The sequence below is a fragment of the Mesitornis unicolor genome, unplaced genomic scaffold (assembly GCF_000695765.1).
Source record: "Mesitornis unicolor isolate BGI_N332 unplaced genomic scaffold, ASM69576v1 scaffold669, whole genome shotgun sequence".
NCBI lineage: Eukaryota > Metazoa > Chordata > Aves > Mesitornithiformes > Mesitornithidae > Mesitornis > Mesitornis unicolor.
In genome coordinates this window covers 1-18,042 of record NW_010208999.1, presented here as the reverse complement: position 1 = coordinate 18,042, position 18,042 = coordinate 1, and the positions used below count along the sequence as shown (strand labels likewise).

At 40.7% G+C, this 18,042-nt stretch overlaps 1 protein-coding gene across 1 annotated transcript; it reads left to right on the top strand.

Moving 5' to 3' along the window:
* Positions 1-564: 564 nt before the first annotated feature.
* On the top strand, positions 565-17,439 carry LOC104533653 (rab GTPase-activating protein 1-like; the record flags this gene model as incomplete). Its single annotated transcript, XM_010192704.1, has 11 exons — positions 565-767; positions 6,093-6,327; positions 6,416-6,620; positions 7,223-7,397; positions 7,678-7,835; positions 10,271-10,381; positions 11,441-11,507; positions 12,100-12,202; positions 13,171-13,340; positions 15,910-16,084; positions 17,346-17,439. Coding segments are annotated over exons 1-11 (1,643 nt in total), but the record flags the coding sequence as incomplete, so codon positions are not given.
* Between the last annotated feature and the right edge of the window lie 603 nt (positions 17,440-18,042).

Here is an 18,042-nt window from a genome sequence, read left to right as displayed (position 1 = left end):
TTCCTGCTTCTTGGAAGTCTTTTCTTTTATTGTTCATTGCAGTACAGAAGATTCAGCATAGATTCACAGACTGCTGTGTCCCCCAAGGCTTTAGAGCATCCTCACCACAAAATATCAGGAGCTTGATTTAGCTCTTGTTCTGGGGGAAAAGAATGTGACTGCAGCATACAGTGAGCTCTGGTAGCTACAGAAGTAGTTTTTGTATGACCATAGATGAAGGCAGATGGATTATCTGAAGAAAGTAAATGGATTTTATAGTTCTGGCTTTTGTCAGCAGGCATAGTGTATGTTCCAAGGGCCTGTTTTATGGTATGGGTAGAAAATGGTGCCTGACATAATAATGAAATACTGCAAAAAGATTTATTAACCTCCCTTCGGTGAGCTATGGAAACCAGTGCTCTAATAGTAGCGTGCTTCTCAGCAAAATCAAAGCAGGACCATGTGTGTGCACTGCGCTGTCAGATGTGTTACTTTTTATAATCAGTCAGCAGGTTTCTGAGAAGAAACGTTTGAGCATTTTAGCATGAAGTTTTATATAAGTATTTTTATGATTTTTGTTTTTCAGGCGTTTATAACATATTTAATCTCATTCATGAATCGAACTTCCTTTTTAAGTCATGGATGACAAGGCTTCTGTTGGAAAAATCAGTGTCTCTTCAGACTCGGTATCCACTCTTAACAGTGAAGATTTTGTCTTGGTTTCCAGGCAAGGGGATGAAACACCATCTACAAATAATGGTAGTGATGATGAAAAAACAGGACTGAAGGTAAGAATCAATAACCTGAGTTTGTTCCCTGTTCTTCTAAATCGAACTAACCATAGAGAGCTTAAAGAGGGACTTCTTTATTGTGGAAAACTTGACAGGAGGGAGAATTTATTCAAGAGTCAATTTTGCCAATGATTTCTGCATTACTTCTGCTGATACCAGAGGTGATGATTAGGTTTTGAGTAGAGCTCTCTCCATCACTACCTGTGGGGTTTTTCCCCCACTTTGCAGAATCCTTTGTGAAGTGCTTAGACTGATGCAGACTGCCATGAAGTTGGAGCTGTGATTTTATCACAGCTTTCAGATAGAATGCAATATTCACATACACTTGATTTGACCATATCTGTTAATTCAAACGTATCTTAAAAGTTTTCCCCAATGTGAAATGTTCTCTTTAAGAAATGTAGACGTGTAGTTCTAACTAAGAACTTGGGATGAAGCTGAGCGTACAGGCCTGTGCGGTGGGCTTGTGTGAACTGGAAAGTCACTGACATCATCTCACTTTTAAAAGTGCTGTTCTGAAAAGAGACCCTTGTCACTCTTTTCTTCTTTCTTTTGTTTTTGTTTTGGCTACCTAAATAAAATCTTTCATCCCAATTTGTATTTCAGCAGTCTTTAAGCAAACTGACACAAGCAAAGTGTCCAAATTCTGTCACTTTAAGGTGTTGAGAACTGGATCTTCCCTGGAGTGAGTCAAGTCAGTGTGTTCTTTGGTGTGGATGGCAAGAGAGATTCCCTGGCAAGAGACCGAAGTCTGCAGTCATGTCTATGTCTTCAAAATAATGTCTTCAAAAATGATAAGAAATCACATGTTCTGCCTGCTGGACTGCGTGTTCCTCTTTTCCTTAGCAGCAGTTGTTACAGAGACCACTGTTTCTTGATGCTTTTACTCATCTTCCTTTTACCTCCCAACTGCTTTGTTTGTAGTTCTTGCGTTGCTTTGAGTCCTGGCCAAGACAGGCTGTTATAGTGGCTGTTTTCTTTTACACAGGACTTCAAACTAATTCTGTTAGTCAAGAGTCTCAGAATCTTTCCTTTGCCTAATCTGGCAAAAATGCTCACTTATATTTTGTTGCTATTGCAGGAGATTGCTACTTCACATCATAGGGTAGTCTATAAGAAATTGACATTTTCCTCAACAGTCAGCCTGGTGATCTATGAAACTCACTGAACGACTGCAACCTCGTGTTTGTCTTTCTAGATGCTGCAAATGCCGGCAACTACAAATAGTTCAGAATTCAGAATAGTCTCCGTAGTGGTGCTTACCTTGAGCGTGGTTACGTGACAGTGTGCGTGATTAGCTCCCAAAGCTGTGATGCATCATTTGACGCCCCGAGAGACAGACACGCTCAACCAGATTTTCCATTTCACCCTGTTATTCCCAAAGAAAGTTTGGAAACATGAAATGCCATAGTCTGCAATGCTTCCTCCACGTGGGAGCTATTTGTATTGCTTGTGGCTGTCCTGCAGTGTTGGCATAGCACTGTATCTTGTTTAGTTAAATCAAAGAAATTAAAGAGACTTGATTATAAAGACATCTCTGTAAAGCTTGCAAATATTTCAGAGAAGAATATGCTTAATGAATTTCAAGCCAACTCCTGAAGTGTACTTAAATTTTCCTGGTGTGTTTACTTCCAAAGTGGTTTATAAAACCCTGGCTGCAGCTATGCTGTTCCTCTTGATGAGGACAGAAGAACATCACTACTGCGTCCTCATCAACAACTGGAAAATAAAGTTGTGCTGCTTCCTGATTTGGCACTGAATGTCACGGAGCTTTGCAGGTCTTAAAGATAAGCTTCTTTATGAATTTGATGCCAAGACTGAGCACAATCATTGAGCAAAGTGGTTCACCTTGAGCCTTTCAGTATTGTGGCATTTAAGAGTACGTGCAGTTTGGTTACTGGCTGCAATCAAAGTGATTAATGGGAATGTTGGATAAGCCATCAGTGTGCGGGCTAAATTCTCCCATACAGGGATCTTCCACTTATCCTCCTTCCTTCTGCTTAAGGAGGTGCAAACTTTTAACAGAGGAAATGGGAAGACATTTTCACTGTTCTTAGAGGCAGAAATTGTCTTTTGGTATAGTTCTTTAGGAAAAGAGAGACAATACCCTAGAATATGGCTTTGTGCTTGGTATCTCCAGTCATTCAGTAGCCAGTTTTACTGTATTATTAAACCAATTATGAGCATGGATAAGTGGAGTCATAAAGGTTTGAAAGTACTGTCACAGGGATATCTGAAAGTATTTAACCAGTATATGGAAAACTAATACTAACAGTGCAGCATGAGAGCTGAGGGTTATGTATTTCACAGGAGCAGCGAGATGAGTTTTTTCAGGCAGGAACAGTTGCTTTCACACTTAGAACTGGAGTTAATTTGTGTGTGTCAAAACCCATTTGCTTTGCAGAAAATAAGTTCAGGTTCGTATTTATCAGATGTCTTGCTGGTGTTCTGTTTCTTTAGAAGAGCAGTTTGAAGATCTTACATTTGCGAAGTGCAGTCTGAGGATGGTGCTAGAAGTTCAGGCTGAATGTGGTAGGGTGTGAAATTTGTACATCAAACCCGAGGCTCTCTTTGCTGATGTGCCATTGTTTTAGGTAATAGTGCTGTAAACTGAATTCATCCATGTTTTAATTTTGTTTTCTCAAGCTCAGACAGACAAATATTTCTTCTGAATACAATCGGGAGCTGTATTTTTCTTCAGTTGGTCATAATTAATAAATGTGGTTTTGCTTTTAGTCTATGCTGAAATGCATTGTTCAAACCGTTTATAAAGGGATTGTCAGTGATTATTTTCCAGAAATATAAATTGCTAATGGTCTGCTTTGCAGTTTTCTGTGTCAGCTTTTCCCCACTGCCAGTGGGAGTGAACTGGATTTTCGAGAGCTTTGCTGCTGGAGCACAGTGTAGAACAGGAGTTCTTAAACTACGATGAGACCTCTCACAGCAGAGGCCAGCAGCACACACCTCAAGAGAACAGGATAAACTACAGCGCTAATAAATCCCCCATGTTGCTGTCAAGGAAGTTTTAAAGGAGGCTGTGTCCTTTTTAAAGGTTAACTAAAACTAGTTTTCAGTTTTGTGAGGAATGGAGAAAACAATGGTTAGGGTAAATGGATTATTTTACTCTATCTCGAGCCAGCCTACATGAAGCATTTATTAGATACGTCTTGTTTATCCTTCCCTTTTGCCCTTAGTTCTGCTGCGCTCTCTCGTGCTCCCTTTTACTGGTTTTTCTTGAGTTGCAGCAAAGTTTCAGCCATGTTTACATCTTAGCACTGTTCCCACAACGTGCTGAATTTTTTGGTGGAAAATGCAAATCTGTGGATTGCTGTGCCTTGTTCCAGGTTCCTGATGCTTCCACGGATGTGCAGCTGCATAAGACAGTTACTCTGAACTTCTCCTGGCAGGTGATCCCAGACAGCACAAGGACGTATTTTAATCCATACTAAAAAAAATGCTTTCTGTTTGAGCGTACGTTTCCAGAGCACAAACATCTCATAGATTTTGTTGTTGTTTAGTTTTTGCAAGAAAACATTCACTAGGTTACTTTTTAAATGTCCCTCCTGCCTCTAGGATCTCGTGTTTGCTGGTTTTCTTCATTACCTGTGAATTTTGCTTTTTGCTTGCTTGCTTCTGAAGAGCGAGGTTCTGGGACTTTTCTTCTCTTAAAGTGATTGTTATCTCTACTCTAGAGTAATTCCAGGTCAGGAGTTTCTGTCCTTTGTTAATATTCATGTATATTAAATGGTTGTTTTTCACCAGAAAACTCCAATGCTGTTTCCACCTTTAATGCAGTGTAGATAGAGGCTGCACATACAGATCAGTATTTGGAGAGCGTGGGTCTGAGTGTAAAAGAGGAGACAGGAAAGAAACTTTGTGTTTCTTCCTTTGCTCTCTGAACTGACAATTTTGTCTTTGGGGATGCGATGGAAATGACCATATGTCAGAATTCTGACGTGGCCAAGAAACCTCTCTTCTCACCGTAGTTATTCCTAAGACATGCCTGGTGGAAATGCACATATGAGAATTTAAGTGACATCTGATGTTTTGCTCATAGTTTATTTAGCTCATGGCAAGGCTCATCTGCGTGCATGAAGGTGTTCTGTTATCTGTTCCAGTGTTATTTCAGCAATATGAAATGAGCTTCAGGTTGCTTTATTCACTGTTAAAATGTGAGAACCTTGGCCATTGCTTTAGGTACTTTCAAGGGAATTTAATTTTCTGCCATGAGACGCTGTTTTTGAGGCAGATGGAACTTGCTTCAATACTGAGACTGTGTTATGGGCAGATTTCTGTCTGCTCTGTATTCTTCCTCCTGTTTTTAACCACTTCCTGTCTTTAATATCTTATTTTAAAGATTTTTAAAATGAAAATCTTCTTTAGTAAGACATTTGCAGTCTTTTTAAGAGGCTGGGCTCGTTGCTCGGTTTGGATTTCATTAGCTTGCATGTGGTGTCTGAGGTCAGTAAGCTCACAGAGACGTCGGGATCTAGAAATGTGTGTCTGCTCATAGGGTCGAGGTTTGGTGCCAGCAATAATAACCGGCAGCTGAAGTGCTGGAATCAGGTGCCTTCCTCTGTCTGCCATCTGGGAAAATACTTCTGTAAACTCCATTTCCATGCTTAATTTCTAAACTGTGTAAAGCATCAGTCACTTCCCTATTAATTGCAGAGGAATGGACAAAGTTTCCTTAGATACAGCATCTAGGGTTTCCTGAAATTAATTACTTCATTCTCTTTCTAGCTTAGGACCTAATTTTGCACCATTTAGGTTGCTTTGTGCTTTCATGTTGACTTCAATGAGTGCAAAGTCAGGCTGTGGATGAGTGTTAGGAAATAAAGCAGCTCTACCTCTTCTCAGGACGACGGCATAATCCTGTTCCAGATTCTTCCTGTGAAACCTTGCTCTCTTACCCATGAACCATGTAGCATATTTAATTTGTCTCTTTCTGGTACTGTTCTGAGGATTATTATAGAGCACTGTACTGTGGACATCTGTAGGTTTCTTCTGTCATAAGCTACTCTTTGCAGTTGGTGATTAAAGATCAGTGTTAAAGTAGTCTGCTCACTTTTTCCAGCACTAGAAAATTCCTGCTTTGAGGTTCTTAGTTTGTTAAAGCAGGGAGGATATAATCTGTGCTGGCGAGCATTTGCATCTTGCAGTTTGTATTATGGTTGTAACTAAGTTAAATGTTAACTGCTGCTTTGATTGGCAGAAAAAGCCATATGAATGACCCTGTGCCTGAGGGGTTTTTTGGGTTTTGGTTGGCTTTTTTCATTTGAGCAGTCTTTTTTGTGTCCCAACACTGTTTGTGGCTCTTAGATTGTGGGGAATGGAAGCGAACAGCAGCTGCAGAGGGAACTTGAAGACGTGCTGATGGACCCGCCCATGGAGGATCCGTCAAGTGACCGGGACCATGGGGAAGACGTTCGGACTGATGGAGATAGGGAAGAACCTGTCGTCCTTGAAGCTTCGGCATCCTCTACCATTAATCCAGTGTCGGTGGCTGGACTCCAGAAACCAGAAATGAGTTTGCCAGTGAAACCATCCCAGGGAGGTTAGAAAAACATGGGGAGTGCCTGGTGGTATCTTTTGAATAGCTTTATGTTACTTCTTACATTGAACTTTGTGTCTCACCCTCCCAGGCTGTGAGGACTTGAGCCCTTTCACACCTCTGAGCGATGAGGACAGCGTGGTGTTTAGCAAGCTCACCTATCTGGGCTGTGCCTCTGTGAACGCTCCCCGGAGCGAAGTGGAAGCCCTCAGAATGATGTCCATTTTACGCAGCCAGTGCCAGATTTCTCTAGATGTGACTCTGTCAGTGCCTAATGTCTCTGAAGGAACAGTGAGGTATGAAGCACACTCAGGTGCCTTTGTGCATTTAATCTTTTTCCTTTCAGCAAAGGAAACAAGCTGCCAGTTTACCTGGGAGGAGATGTGACATTGGGATTTTGTTTAGTGGAAAAAGTGAACTGAGAAAAGGGATGCTTTGAATTTGTTTGCCGAAGGCATTTTATGCCCAAGAAGCATTATGAAATGTTACGATGAACCAAGGTGTCCCAAAAGCTGTAGTGATTGTTAGTGAACAACTTGGAAAAAGCCTGGAAAGTATTTAGTTTCTAGGGCTGGAAAATGAGTGATACAGAAGGCTTAACAGGGATTAGGCTATCTGCTGCTGTGTGTTAGTGTAGCTTTTTGAAGGCTAAACCTTGAAAACTATGGGGAAATTATTGGTGGAAATGTCTATTGCATTGTATTTTTTTATGCTGTTCAATTTACATAGAGTTGTTGTGTTCAAGCGTTGTAGTAAACGACAATTAGTCAGGAGCTAGTTTCTTTGTGATGTACTTTCTCCGGTAGCTGTGAGATCACTGAGGTTTGCAAGTTAGCAGCTGGCTGAAATAACTCTTCTAAAGCTGCAAGCTTTCTTGTTTTTTCCTCTCTTTTAACAGACTTTTAGATCCTCAGACAAACACAGAAATAGCAAATTATCCAATCTATAAAATCCTTTTCTGTGTGCGAGGGCATGATGGAACCCCTGAAAGTGATTGCTTTGCTTTTACTGAAAGCCACTACAATGCAGAACTCTTCAGGATTCATGTCTTCCGATGTGAAATCCAAGAGGCCGTAAGTTGAATCTTTTGTCAGATCATAATTATGTACATGTAGATGTCATTGTGGAAGTGGTACTGAAGTATTTCAGGCACTTTAGAAGTGATGTAATTTGGTTTTTCTACCCCAAGTTGAGATAACTGTGGAAAGCTCAGATACAAAATAAGAATGTGTATTTAATAGTTTATCTTTTTAAGAAGTGTAGAAAACCAGTTCATCAGACGCTAGAACGGAATTCTTTTCATACAGTTACTTCTCATTCTGTTTCTGTTTCTCTGCTGCTGTGTAAATGCAGGTGAGCCGAATACTGTACAGCTTTGCCACTGCCTTCCGTCGTTCTGCCAAACAAACCCCGCTCTCAGCCATTGCCACCCCGCAGACGCCAGACAGTGACATCTTCACCTTCTCCGTGTCGCTGGAAATCAAAGAAGACGATGGGAAAGGTTATTTCAGGTATAGACTCTTCATTCCTGTGCATGCAGTGTCTAGTTCCGTCATTGAAAACTGAGTGAATAGAGAGTGACTGTCTGAGACTCCCAAAATTCCCTTTTTGAGAGTTTCCTCTTCTCATTTAAATGAATCCCAGACAGAAACATTTTTGGGAAGTAAATCAGTGATGACCCTCTTGACTATTTCGTCTTGGTCCCTGAACTGAAACAGGTGCTACTTGCAAAGCTTTTTTCTGTTTTGTATTTATTTTGTCTTTAAACCTTTTTCTTTGTGTTTTAAGTCGTGTTCAGCTGAATTGCTGCTGAAGTTGTTCTCATCTGTAGTGTTTCTTTATCAATATCAAGAAAGCTTTATGAACAAAGCTTGCCTCTGTTTCTGTTTCTATTTTCTGACTCCGTTCTTGAAATTAAATTAATTTTTCCTCATTTTTTTTTCCTGAACCAGGTATTATTAGCAAGTGGTGGTGTTAGGGTGAGGGTGTCAGAGCAGCTTTCCACATTGTATCAGCTAATGCTGTTGTCATGTTAAGTCTGGTGGTGGGTAAACTTGGTTTCTAAGAAGACATTTTGTACTTTATGCTAAAAGGTGTTTGGGTTTTTTTCTGCTTAGCTTATCCACAGTGCCCTTAGATGTTTTCTGTAACCATTTATAGTGTTCTGTAATTGCTGAAGTGTCTTTATTTTAATATAACGTGTCTGCCAAATATTCTGATTTGGTGAACACGTTGGCTCCTAGCCACAGCTTCAGAGACGTTTCTCTTCTTGGATTTACATCCAGTGTGAGTTTTGTTTCTTAAATAAAGAAATAAATCCTATTTAGTAATCCAGTATTTATTTGGCACTCCAAAGGACTGCTCAAGCATTGAAACTGAAAAATGACTGAGCCTGAAAGATGCTGACGGCTCTTGGGCTTGGACGCAGCAGCAGGAACTGTGGTGCACGGCAGGGGGAGGCACAGCTGCAACACGCAGTGGTGCCGCAGGTGAAGGTCGGTCTTGCTGGCGTGGTGCTGGTGTCAGCATGGCCACGGCGGCGCAGGCAGTGTGGTCCAGCCGAGGATTTGATGAAGTTGTGGTGCTAAGAGCTGCGTTGGTCCTGGCCAGCTCAGGTGTGTCAGTGTGGAGTGCAGTCTGAACCTCAGCCTTTGCTAGGGAGGTGTGTTGAAAGATCTTTTCACGTGCAAAAATACAGTTGTATTAGGGGTAGAACAGGGCATTTGTTTAAGTATATACCTACTCTAAACAAGGTGAAGAAAAGTGAATTTTTGCCTCCAGCTAAGCAGAATCCTACCTACACTGGGTGTACAGTACAGGTTTTAGTTGAGCAAGCTTTTATCAGTTTCACGCTACTCCTTGTATGATGTTTTGTGCGCAAACCCATGCTCACCTGGAAGTTGAGAGAACAATTCCACGTTATTCAGTCTCTGATCTCAGTCTTTAATGTACGTGACCCTGTCCTGGCTCATCAACCTCTCTTGTCACCTTGCGTCACCGTAAGTGCGTTTCTGTCATGCTGGGGAAATGCGGTCTGACTGCACGTCCAGGCTGTTAGGGGGTAAATCCACCGTCCTGGCTCCACAGACGAAACCCCTGCCAACAGTTAAAGGCACTCTGCCATTCCCTGGCCAGGGCAAGCACCTGCTGTCAAAAAAACCCCCACGAACCCAAATTTTATTGGAGGTGTTAAACTATGGGCAGTACTCAACAGTCCGTTTTGCAGCTCCTGGGAGTAACAATGTGTAGTCTGAAAGTCTGAAATAAAATAAGGATGCTTTTTATATCCAAAGGAAAAGTGAACATGTGGTTGCCTTAGAAAGTCAAAACTCAGCAGGCTCAGTTTGTCCAGTATTTACTGCACCTGTGCTGCTCAACAAGGAATATTGACGCTAAAACTTCAGCGTGTGTTGTCATTGGAACGGAATTTTAGGTTTTTCCACCACAACACGCTGTCTCCTCTTTTTGCAGCGTTTAGGTGTTCCCTAGAGAAAAAATAAGGGAAATAATCTAAAGACTGGTGCACTCTCTTGGCTTATTGTGTGCCCCAGCAGTCATCTCCCTTGTGAAAGAAAGCGATATGCAGTTTCTTACAAGTAATTGCTTAACAGATACTATTATATGGGGAATCAGTATTTAGAAACTCTTGAAATGCTGCTGGAAGGCTGACAACGCTAAGCTACGCAGTCTAAAAAAACAGTGTTTACTTTGGAAAGTACGTGTCCTTGGCTTTCACCTAATGGTGATAAAATAACATCACCTAATTACGTTGCCACGTCTTTCATGTTACTGATTGCAGTGTGCAAGGAAGGAAAGGTCTTGAGTGCTTTTGTGTACAAAGCTGAAGCCAGCTTCATCAAGTGTCTGATGCTGGTTTTGATACTTTAAGAAATACAAATAAATGATTCTCTTGAGGTTTTTTTTTCCCTTTCTTGGTAAATAACAGCGCGGTTCCCAAAGACAAGGACAGGCAATGCTTTAAACTGCGCCAAGGAATTGATAAGAAGATAGTGATCTACGTCCAACAGACAACTAACAAAGAACTTGCTATTGAGAGGTAATTTCATCGATTTTTGAAAAATTCTTTATCTGCTTGGTGTTTTATGCTCTTCACTCTGAGGTAGCAGATGAGTAATTGCTCTATGAATACTCCATTTATGTAATTTAACTCCACACCTCTCTCGAGTAGGATTGTGCAGATGAGATGGTTCAGCGTGTGTGTGGCAGGGGTCACAGTCAGGCACAGTTGAATCTTCCCCAGGTCTGGTTGTGGAATCAGTGGTCGCATCCCCTCTAAATACCCATTTAAAAATAGGTTTTTAAAAAATACATTGCTTTTATTTTCAGCAGCCAGTTTGTCTTAAATGCTGAGGCTGTAATCGGTGGCTGAGTTATTTCAATTTGTTTTCTTCTGAGAATATTGTTGTATGTATGCTTTGAATCTGCTACAGCCTGGACTTCAGGAATACGTAGCGTCTGTGTAGGGAAACAGAGCTCAGTCTTCAAATCTTTCCCTGTTCAGAAATGAACCAGTGGTTTCTGACGACAGAAGGTTTAGCGCTGCTCATGCTACGGAGAAAAGAGACAGGTTCTGCCAGCCTTTGCAGTGGGTAATGAAATGCAGGACAGCGTGGTAAAGCAAAGGATGAAGTGGATTATACCTGTGTGGGCCAAAAGTCTTTGCAAAATGAAACCATAAAAGACAGGTCCTTGCACTTCATCTGGAATTTCCTGATTCTTCTCTGTATCAAAGGGTAAATTCCATACAAATATGTCCTCCCCTAAAAAAAAAGGGAAGGAGCACGCAGGCCGAGTTGTTCTGCAGGATAGGGAACCCTTGTTAACAGTGTCTGTTTTACACTGTTCTTGCAAACAAAGATAATTGACCAGCTTCCCAGGCTGCTGTAGGCAGAGTAAAATCATATTGGAAATGTACTTATGAAACCTTGCTTGACATGCTCGATGCTGCTTTCAAATGTCAGGGTTTGTTGACATTTGTTATTGGATTCATGGGCTGCTTGTGATGTATGACAGCAAATATTTAGATAAGAATGTTAATGGTTTGTTTATGAGTAAGTCTAATTTTTGCAGTTTAATATTTTGCCTGGCTTTGCAGATGTTTTGGCCTTCTCCTTAGCCGGGGGAAAGATGTTCGGAGTGGTGACATGCACCTTTTAGATCTGGTAAGGATCTTATTATTAACAAAATTCAGACATCATTGTGATTATGATTGTGCGTGGTGTGAGGACAGACAGAAAAGATTTAGATGCTTAATGCACATTTGTTGATGGGGTTTGATGCTGTAGCTTCTGCTCTGGAGGGTGAGGCTCTGGGCAACTGGGTTGAATCCCTGCTGCTGCTGCAGAGTTAGAACAGGACCTGATGTTTGCTAGGGAAGTTGCCCAATTTTGTAGTCAGAGGCCTGAAATAAGAAACATGGAGCCTTATTTTTGGAAGTGCTGAATATTGAAGAGCTGTGCTTTGAACACAAAGTTTTGTGGCATACAGCATCATTGTAAGAAAATCGAGGTCTAAGCGGCTTCCAATGAAACACTGAGAATTAGCACATGCTTTATTTTTGTGACTCGCTTTCCCATGTGCAAAATGATGATAGAGATCATCTGACTTCACAAGTGCGTTGTGAAAACAAACTTTCTAGTATTTATGAAATAAGTGCTTGTCACAGTAGTGAGTACCCTAAAAGGTCCAATACTGCATAATATAGAAATCTCTTTAATTTAAATAAAAAAAGACATAAACTTACCTTGTTTCCAGGAGTCCATGGGTAAAAGTTCTGATGGGAAATCATATGTGATCACTGGGAGCTGGAATCAAAAATCTCCACACTTCCAGTTTGCAAATGAGGAAACACCAAAAGGTATGGAGGTTTTGCTGGATGTTAGCCCTAGCCAGGGCGGAGGGCTTTCAGAGTGGGCATTGGATCAGTTACCTTTTCCTTTAACATGGATCCTGCAAAAAGACTGTCTTCAAAGTGTGAGATACATTCTCAAAAATTAGGATGCCAAATGTAACATAAAAATCTAAAGAAAAGAAAACTCCTGTGTTTAGTAATAAATCCTTGTAAGTACAACTGTAGGAGGCTGTCCAGGTGTGGGGACAGGATGCAGATGCCTTGTGCACAATTATTGCCCCTTAGGAATCCCACTGCAAATTGCACCAAATGACTATTGCAGATTTCTTCTTTGCTTAGTTTCTGTTGTCCGTTCAGATTTTCCCGAATCCAAGCTTTTAATTAAAAAAGAGTTCCTGTGCCTGTGAAAATGAAAACATTCCCAAGTGTAATTGGGAAATAGCTGATGCTGCATTGCTCTCCTGAGTCCTGAAACAGATCTGTCATTACTTCTTTTAAGATGTCAGCTGAATTATCATCTCTCCAATCTATTGTCACAGTTGCATGCCAAAGGTTGGGGAAGTTAATGGGATTTGACTGGGCAAAGTCACACAAGTCAGCTGCTGGGTACAGCTGGGTACAGTCTGCTGCTAGATTGAATGCCAGCCTGCCTGAAGGTCACCGTTTATCATTTCGTACCAGAAGAGACCTCTCGTAGGTCACGGAGTCCAGTTGCATCCTTTGGAGCATCACACTGTATAGCCAATCTTCTGAATCTCACAGCTGAGACAGTCTTAAATGCTGCCTTTAATTTGGTGGCACTTAAGTGTTGTCTAAGTAACCGCTAAAAGCAAAAAATGGCTAAAATGTAATGAGGCTAAATGGAGGAGATCTGCACTGTGGAGTTAAATGTACAGATCTCTTAGGGTGTTTAATGAAGATTTTGATATTCCATTAAATATTTCTTTTAATACTATAGCTTTTTTCCTCTCTAGATAAAGTATTGTTCATGACTACCGCTGTGGATTTGGTGATAACTGAGGTCCAGGAACCTGTTCGGTTCATCCTGGAGACTAAAGTGAGAGTTTGCTCACCCAATGAGAGGTTGTTCTGGCCCTTCAGCAAGCGGAGCTCTACTGAAAATTTTTTCCTAAAATTGAAACAGGTAACTCTTTTAAAAATACATAAATAAAGAAAACCTACAGTTAATGTGGGATTTGGCAAGGTTGTTTTTCAAATATAACTGTGATAAGATCAGCTACATTGTTTAAAGACACCTGAGATAGGTTCATGGTATAGGGCTGAATAAATACAAGTGCATTGGAGGGAAAGATGAATTAGTGCCTGTTGGCAGATCAGAATTGCACTATGGGTGTTTCCCCCTGTGATTGGTAAAACCTTTACAAGTATAATATTGATATTTTAACATCTTGCTCCTGAGTCAAAAAGATACAAAACATGCTCCTTAATTTTAGAAAAGCTATCCTTCATTATACTAATTGTTGCTGGCTAGCTAAAGTTCCCACAAAAAGATGGATGTCCTCATTTCAAAGCAAATTTTGGCAGCTTTGATGAGGCTGCTGAAGTTACATTGAGGCTTATGGGTTTTCCAGCCAAACCACAGAAATAAGGGGAACATGATTTATCTGCAAACGAGGGCTATGCTGAGAGTTGCTTGCATAAAGGTGTAGTGGGGTAAGTATGTAAAATTAAAGGTTAAGAGAAAACCAGGCTTTAACGTAATCCTGGCGACATGCTCTCTGATGTGTCACTTTATCATACAAATACAACCTTTTTTTTTTTTTAGATGAGGAACCATCCATCTAAATTAGAGAAGACCTGAATCTCTGTGAAAGTCCATTTTCCCACTTGTACATGGTTGGAAGCAGAGATTTCACACATATCCCAAGTTTCCCTTGGGGAGGGGGAAAAATCTGAGCAACCACAAAAAAGTCCCTAGAAGTTGTTATAAACCTTTTACTGGTTTTTCCAAGTTACTCTTTTTACCCTGTCAACTAAAAAGGAAAGGTTTATTTCTTTCCAGGATATTAATAATAACAGTACAAGACAATAACTTGGTCTCAAAATAAGACTGGAAGGTTGAAGGTCCAAGTCACTAAAGAGACAGTGTACTTGAAGTCGCTGCCATTCTCCTGCTTTAGAAATTACTGTTCTGAAATGAAGGTCCTGTTTAAAGAAATGGAAATATATAGAAGCAAATAATGATAATGTGGATGTATGTGCTCTGTCAAGGTTTAATAATTCTGGCTGCATCCCAAAAAAGTGAGGTTGGAGTCCTGATGTCTTGATAAGCGTCCTGAGGCTTTTCTTAGTTCTTTTTGCACTTGTCTTAAAGTGCTAGTAAATCATGGCATCTTGGTAGTAATAAAGTTGAGGCTCACTAAGGATTCTCTTTTGTGTATGCCCTACTTTTTTTATAAAATATGAATAAACATTTTGGAAACTTTCCATCAAAATTTCCTTTGGCATTTAAAGGTGGAAAAGTCCTTCATGGATGAGATCAGGATATTTATGGGGTGGAGCATGGAGATGTTGAGCAGTTAAGACCATTGGGCTATAAATATTCTACAGCCTCTAAAAGCTGCCTTTTCTGTTTGGCAGTGTAAAGGAAGCTTATCTTGCTTAGCTAATTCTGTATCTTTTGTCTTACCAAATTCACAGGCATTGTGACTTATCTTAGCCAATTCTCTTTTTTCCACAGACACTGTCAGGTTATCCAGCTTCCAGTGTTTACTAATGGCAGGTTATCAAAATTCGTAGTGGAAGCAACAAATATAGAATGTACTGCCTGATAAGCCTGAAAGGGAAACCTGTTTCTATGGAGTCATGATTAAGCTATTAAAAATACAGCTGTGCAGAATTGGCTTATCTTACTTTGGCAGCGTTTCTTTATTTGAAAGTGGTGAAAACAGAAGAATTTTATTTGCTCAGATTACACATAGTGATTTAGTAATTTTTAGTTTTGATGCATTTCTCTTCATTTTTAATACTCCAGAGAATAAAATTGAGCACTGGGAGCAAAATCACAGAATGTTAGGAGTTGGAAGGAACCTCGAAAGCTCATCCAGTCCAACCCCTGCCAGAGCAGGGTCACCAGACCAGGTCACACAGGAGCACGGTCAGACGGGTTTTGAATGTCTGCAGAGAAGGAGACTCCACAGCCTCTCTGGGCAGCCTGGGCCAGTGCTTTGTCACCCTTAGTGACTGCTAGTGTAGAGTATAATTATAAATCCTATTTCCTTCTTTTCTTCACCTTTCCTTTTTCACTATTTTTATTCATTTATGAAAAATAAAGTTCTAAATCCTTAGACTGTATTAAAATTGTAGAACCACTTCACAAAGAGAAATCTTAGTTTAAAGGAAAGAAAGGCATCAAAGGTAAGAAAATGAAGGAGAAAATAGAGCCATTTAGGACTCAACAATTTGTGTTCCTGTGTATCCTGCAGATAAATGACTTGGAAGCATCACTAAAGACATTTGCCATGGTAGGAAATATGCCCAATTTTTATTAAAATACCCCATTAGGCAGAGAAACACTTGCAGGCCTGCAGGTTGCGTTAAGTGTGCTGCAGGCGTTGAACGTTCCTCGCTGCAGAATGTGATGAAAATCGTTTCTCAGCTCTCCTATTCCAGAAAGGAAAGGCAGAGCCTTGTGAAGTAATCTGGGTATTTATAGAGCTTTTCTCAGTAAAATGAATTTTCTTGTTTTCTAGATAAAGCAAAAGGACCGAAAGAATAACTCGGACACGTTATATGAAGTTGTGTGCCTAGAGAGTGAATCAGAAAGAGAGAGGAGAAAAACTACAGCAAGCCCCTCGCTTCGTCTGCCCCAGTCTGGGTCGCAGGGCTCCATGATTCCTTCTCCTCCAGAGGATGATGAGGAGGAAGGTAAGAGGTGGACTGTGTGCTTTGTACACTTCAAAAGAAAAGGCAGTCAGTCAATAACATAGTTACGAAACGTGTTGAATCCTTTCCAGTCAGAATCTGGCCTACTGGTGAGTTTTTCTCTTGCTTTAATGCTGCAAGTATTTGATAACCAGCCCCCCCGCATCCCTGCCTCAGCCTCTCCCTTATCTGACACTTCTTTGTCGATGCTTTTCTCGGCCCAGGCCTCACAAAGTCTCCGATGTGCTATATGTGGAACAACGTGAGAAGAGGCTGCTAAAAATTTGGGATTATCATGTAGCTTCTGCCCCTCCCTGAGCAGCTGGGAACAGATCTGACAGTAAAAATGAGAAGCTGATATTATTTGGCAATATAAGCAAGCAGCATGGTTTAGTGAAGAGACTGGTATAGACACCTGTAATACATAAAACTGTACCAGAACCTACCCAGCTTGAAACTTAAAGCATTTTCAAGATTTTTTTTTTTTCCTTTTTAAAATTTCTCTTAAGCCAAAATATGGACTAGTTCTGAGTGTATAAACATCTGGCCTTACAGCTCTGAGCTGAAATGGAGATCACTTGAGGCTCTGCTTTTTCACTTTTTCTGCTGGCTGCCTATGTGGCCTTGGGTGAATTGTTTCACTTCTGTGCTTTGGTTTCCCTTCTGGGAGAGGAAGAAGGAGGAGGAGAAGGTTGGTTTGAAAATGAACGCCTTTGCATGGTGTTAGTCATTAGCAATGTCTCTTGCTTTGTTTTTATTGTCTTTTTAGCTTTTATGGTCCTGTAGCTTTTCACATACAGAAAGCTGTGCTATTTGAAAATTTTTGTAGTCTTCAAAAAGTTTAGGGTAGGATAATAAAGTTACTTATGTGAGGAGGGACCTCTGGAGGTCTCCAGTTGTGCCTCCCACTCAGTGTGAACCAGTCAGATGGATCAAAGTCTTGTCCTGGTGTGTTCTGGCCGTCTCCAAGGATGAAGTTTCCACAACTTCTCTGGGATCTTGTATCGGTTTGGCCACTCTCTTGGTAAAATATTTTCCTGATTTTTAGCAGAGTTTCATGTGTTGCTGCTTGTCTTTTGTCACATCACTGCGTGTCCCCAACAAGAGTCAACATCAATTTTCCCTGTGTTGAGCACACAAGCGCTGCATCCGCAGATTTGGAGCAGTTTTGGCCACAGACGGATACAGTCGGGAGAGAAACATTGGAGTCTGTAAAGGTGCAGCAATGGCTGTTGATCTCACAGCATCTCTGTTCTGTTGGCAGACAATGATGAGCCACTCTTAAGTGGTTCTGGAGATGTTTCCAAAGAGTGTGCAGAAAAAATTCTGGAGACATGGGGAGAGCTGCTGTCCAAATGGTAAGTGGCAAAATCACATTCTGAAAATTACAGTTCTGAATATTCTCAAGTCTGTTTGGTCCTTCTGCTCAGGGTTTTTGTTATTTCCAGAAGCCACTTGAGATTAAATTAGGATGGATTTAGCTCTCTTTCATCCCTACAACCCCCATTAGTCTCTGGCTTTGTTTTCTAATTTATTCAGAAAGCGTTTTAAGTATTTCCGGTTTTGAGGGCAGGCTTAAATACTGGATAGAAATTCATTTATGAAGCGTTTTAAGTATTTCCGGTTTTGAGGGCATGCTTAAATACTGGATAGAAATTCATTTATCTTATCATCTGTATCTTTACGTGATTCTCTCTTAAAATGAGTATTTTCCTTAACTGTGGGTTTCACTGGGATTTTCTTAAGGAAAACCCTGAATTAAGTAGTATAAAGAAAATGAAGCTCTTCCTTTGTCTTCATTTTGCATAGATCACTTCCATTCCTCTTTGTAATTCTGATACAGTTCACAGCCAATTTTTCCTGCAGCTGTCATGTGTTAGTAACTGTAGCTTAAGAACATGGGAGGTTCATACTTGGGTAACGAAGGAAGATGGCTCTGGAGCCTGCCAAGAAGGAAGAAC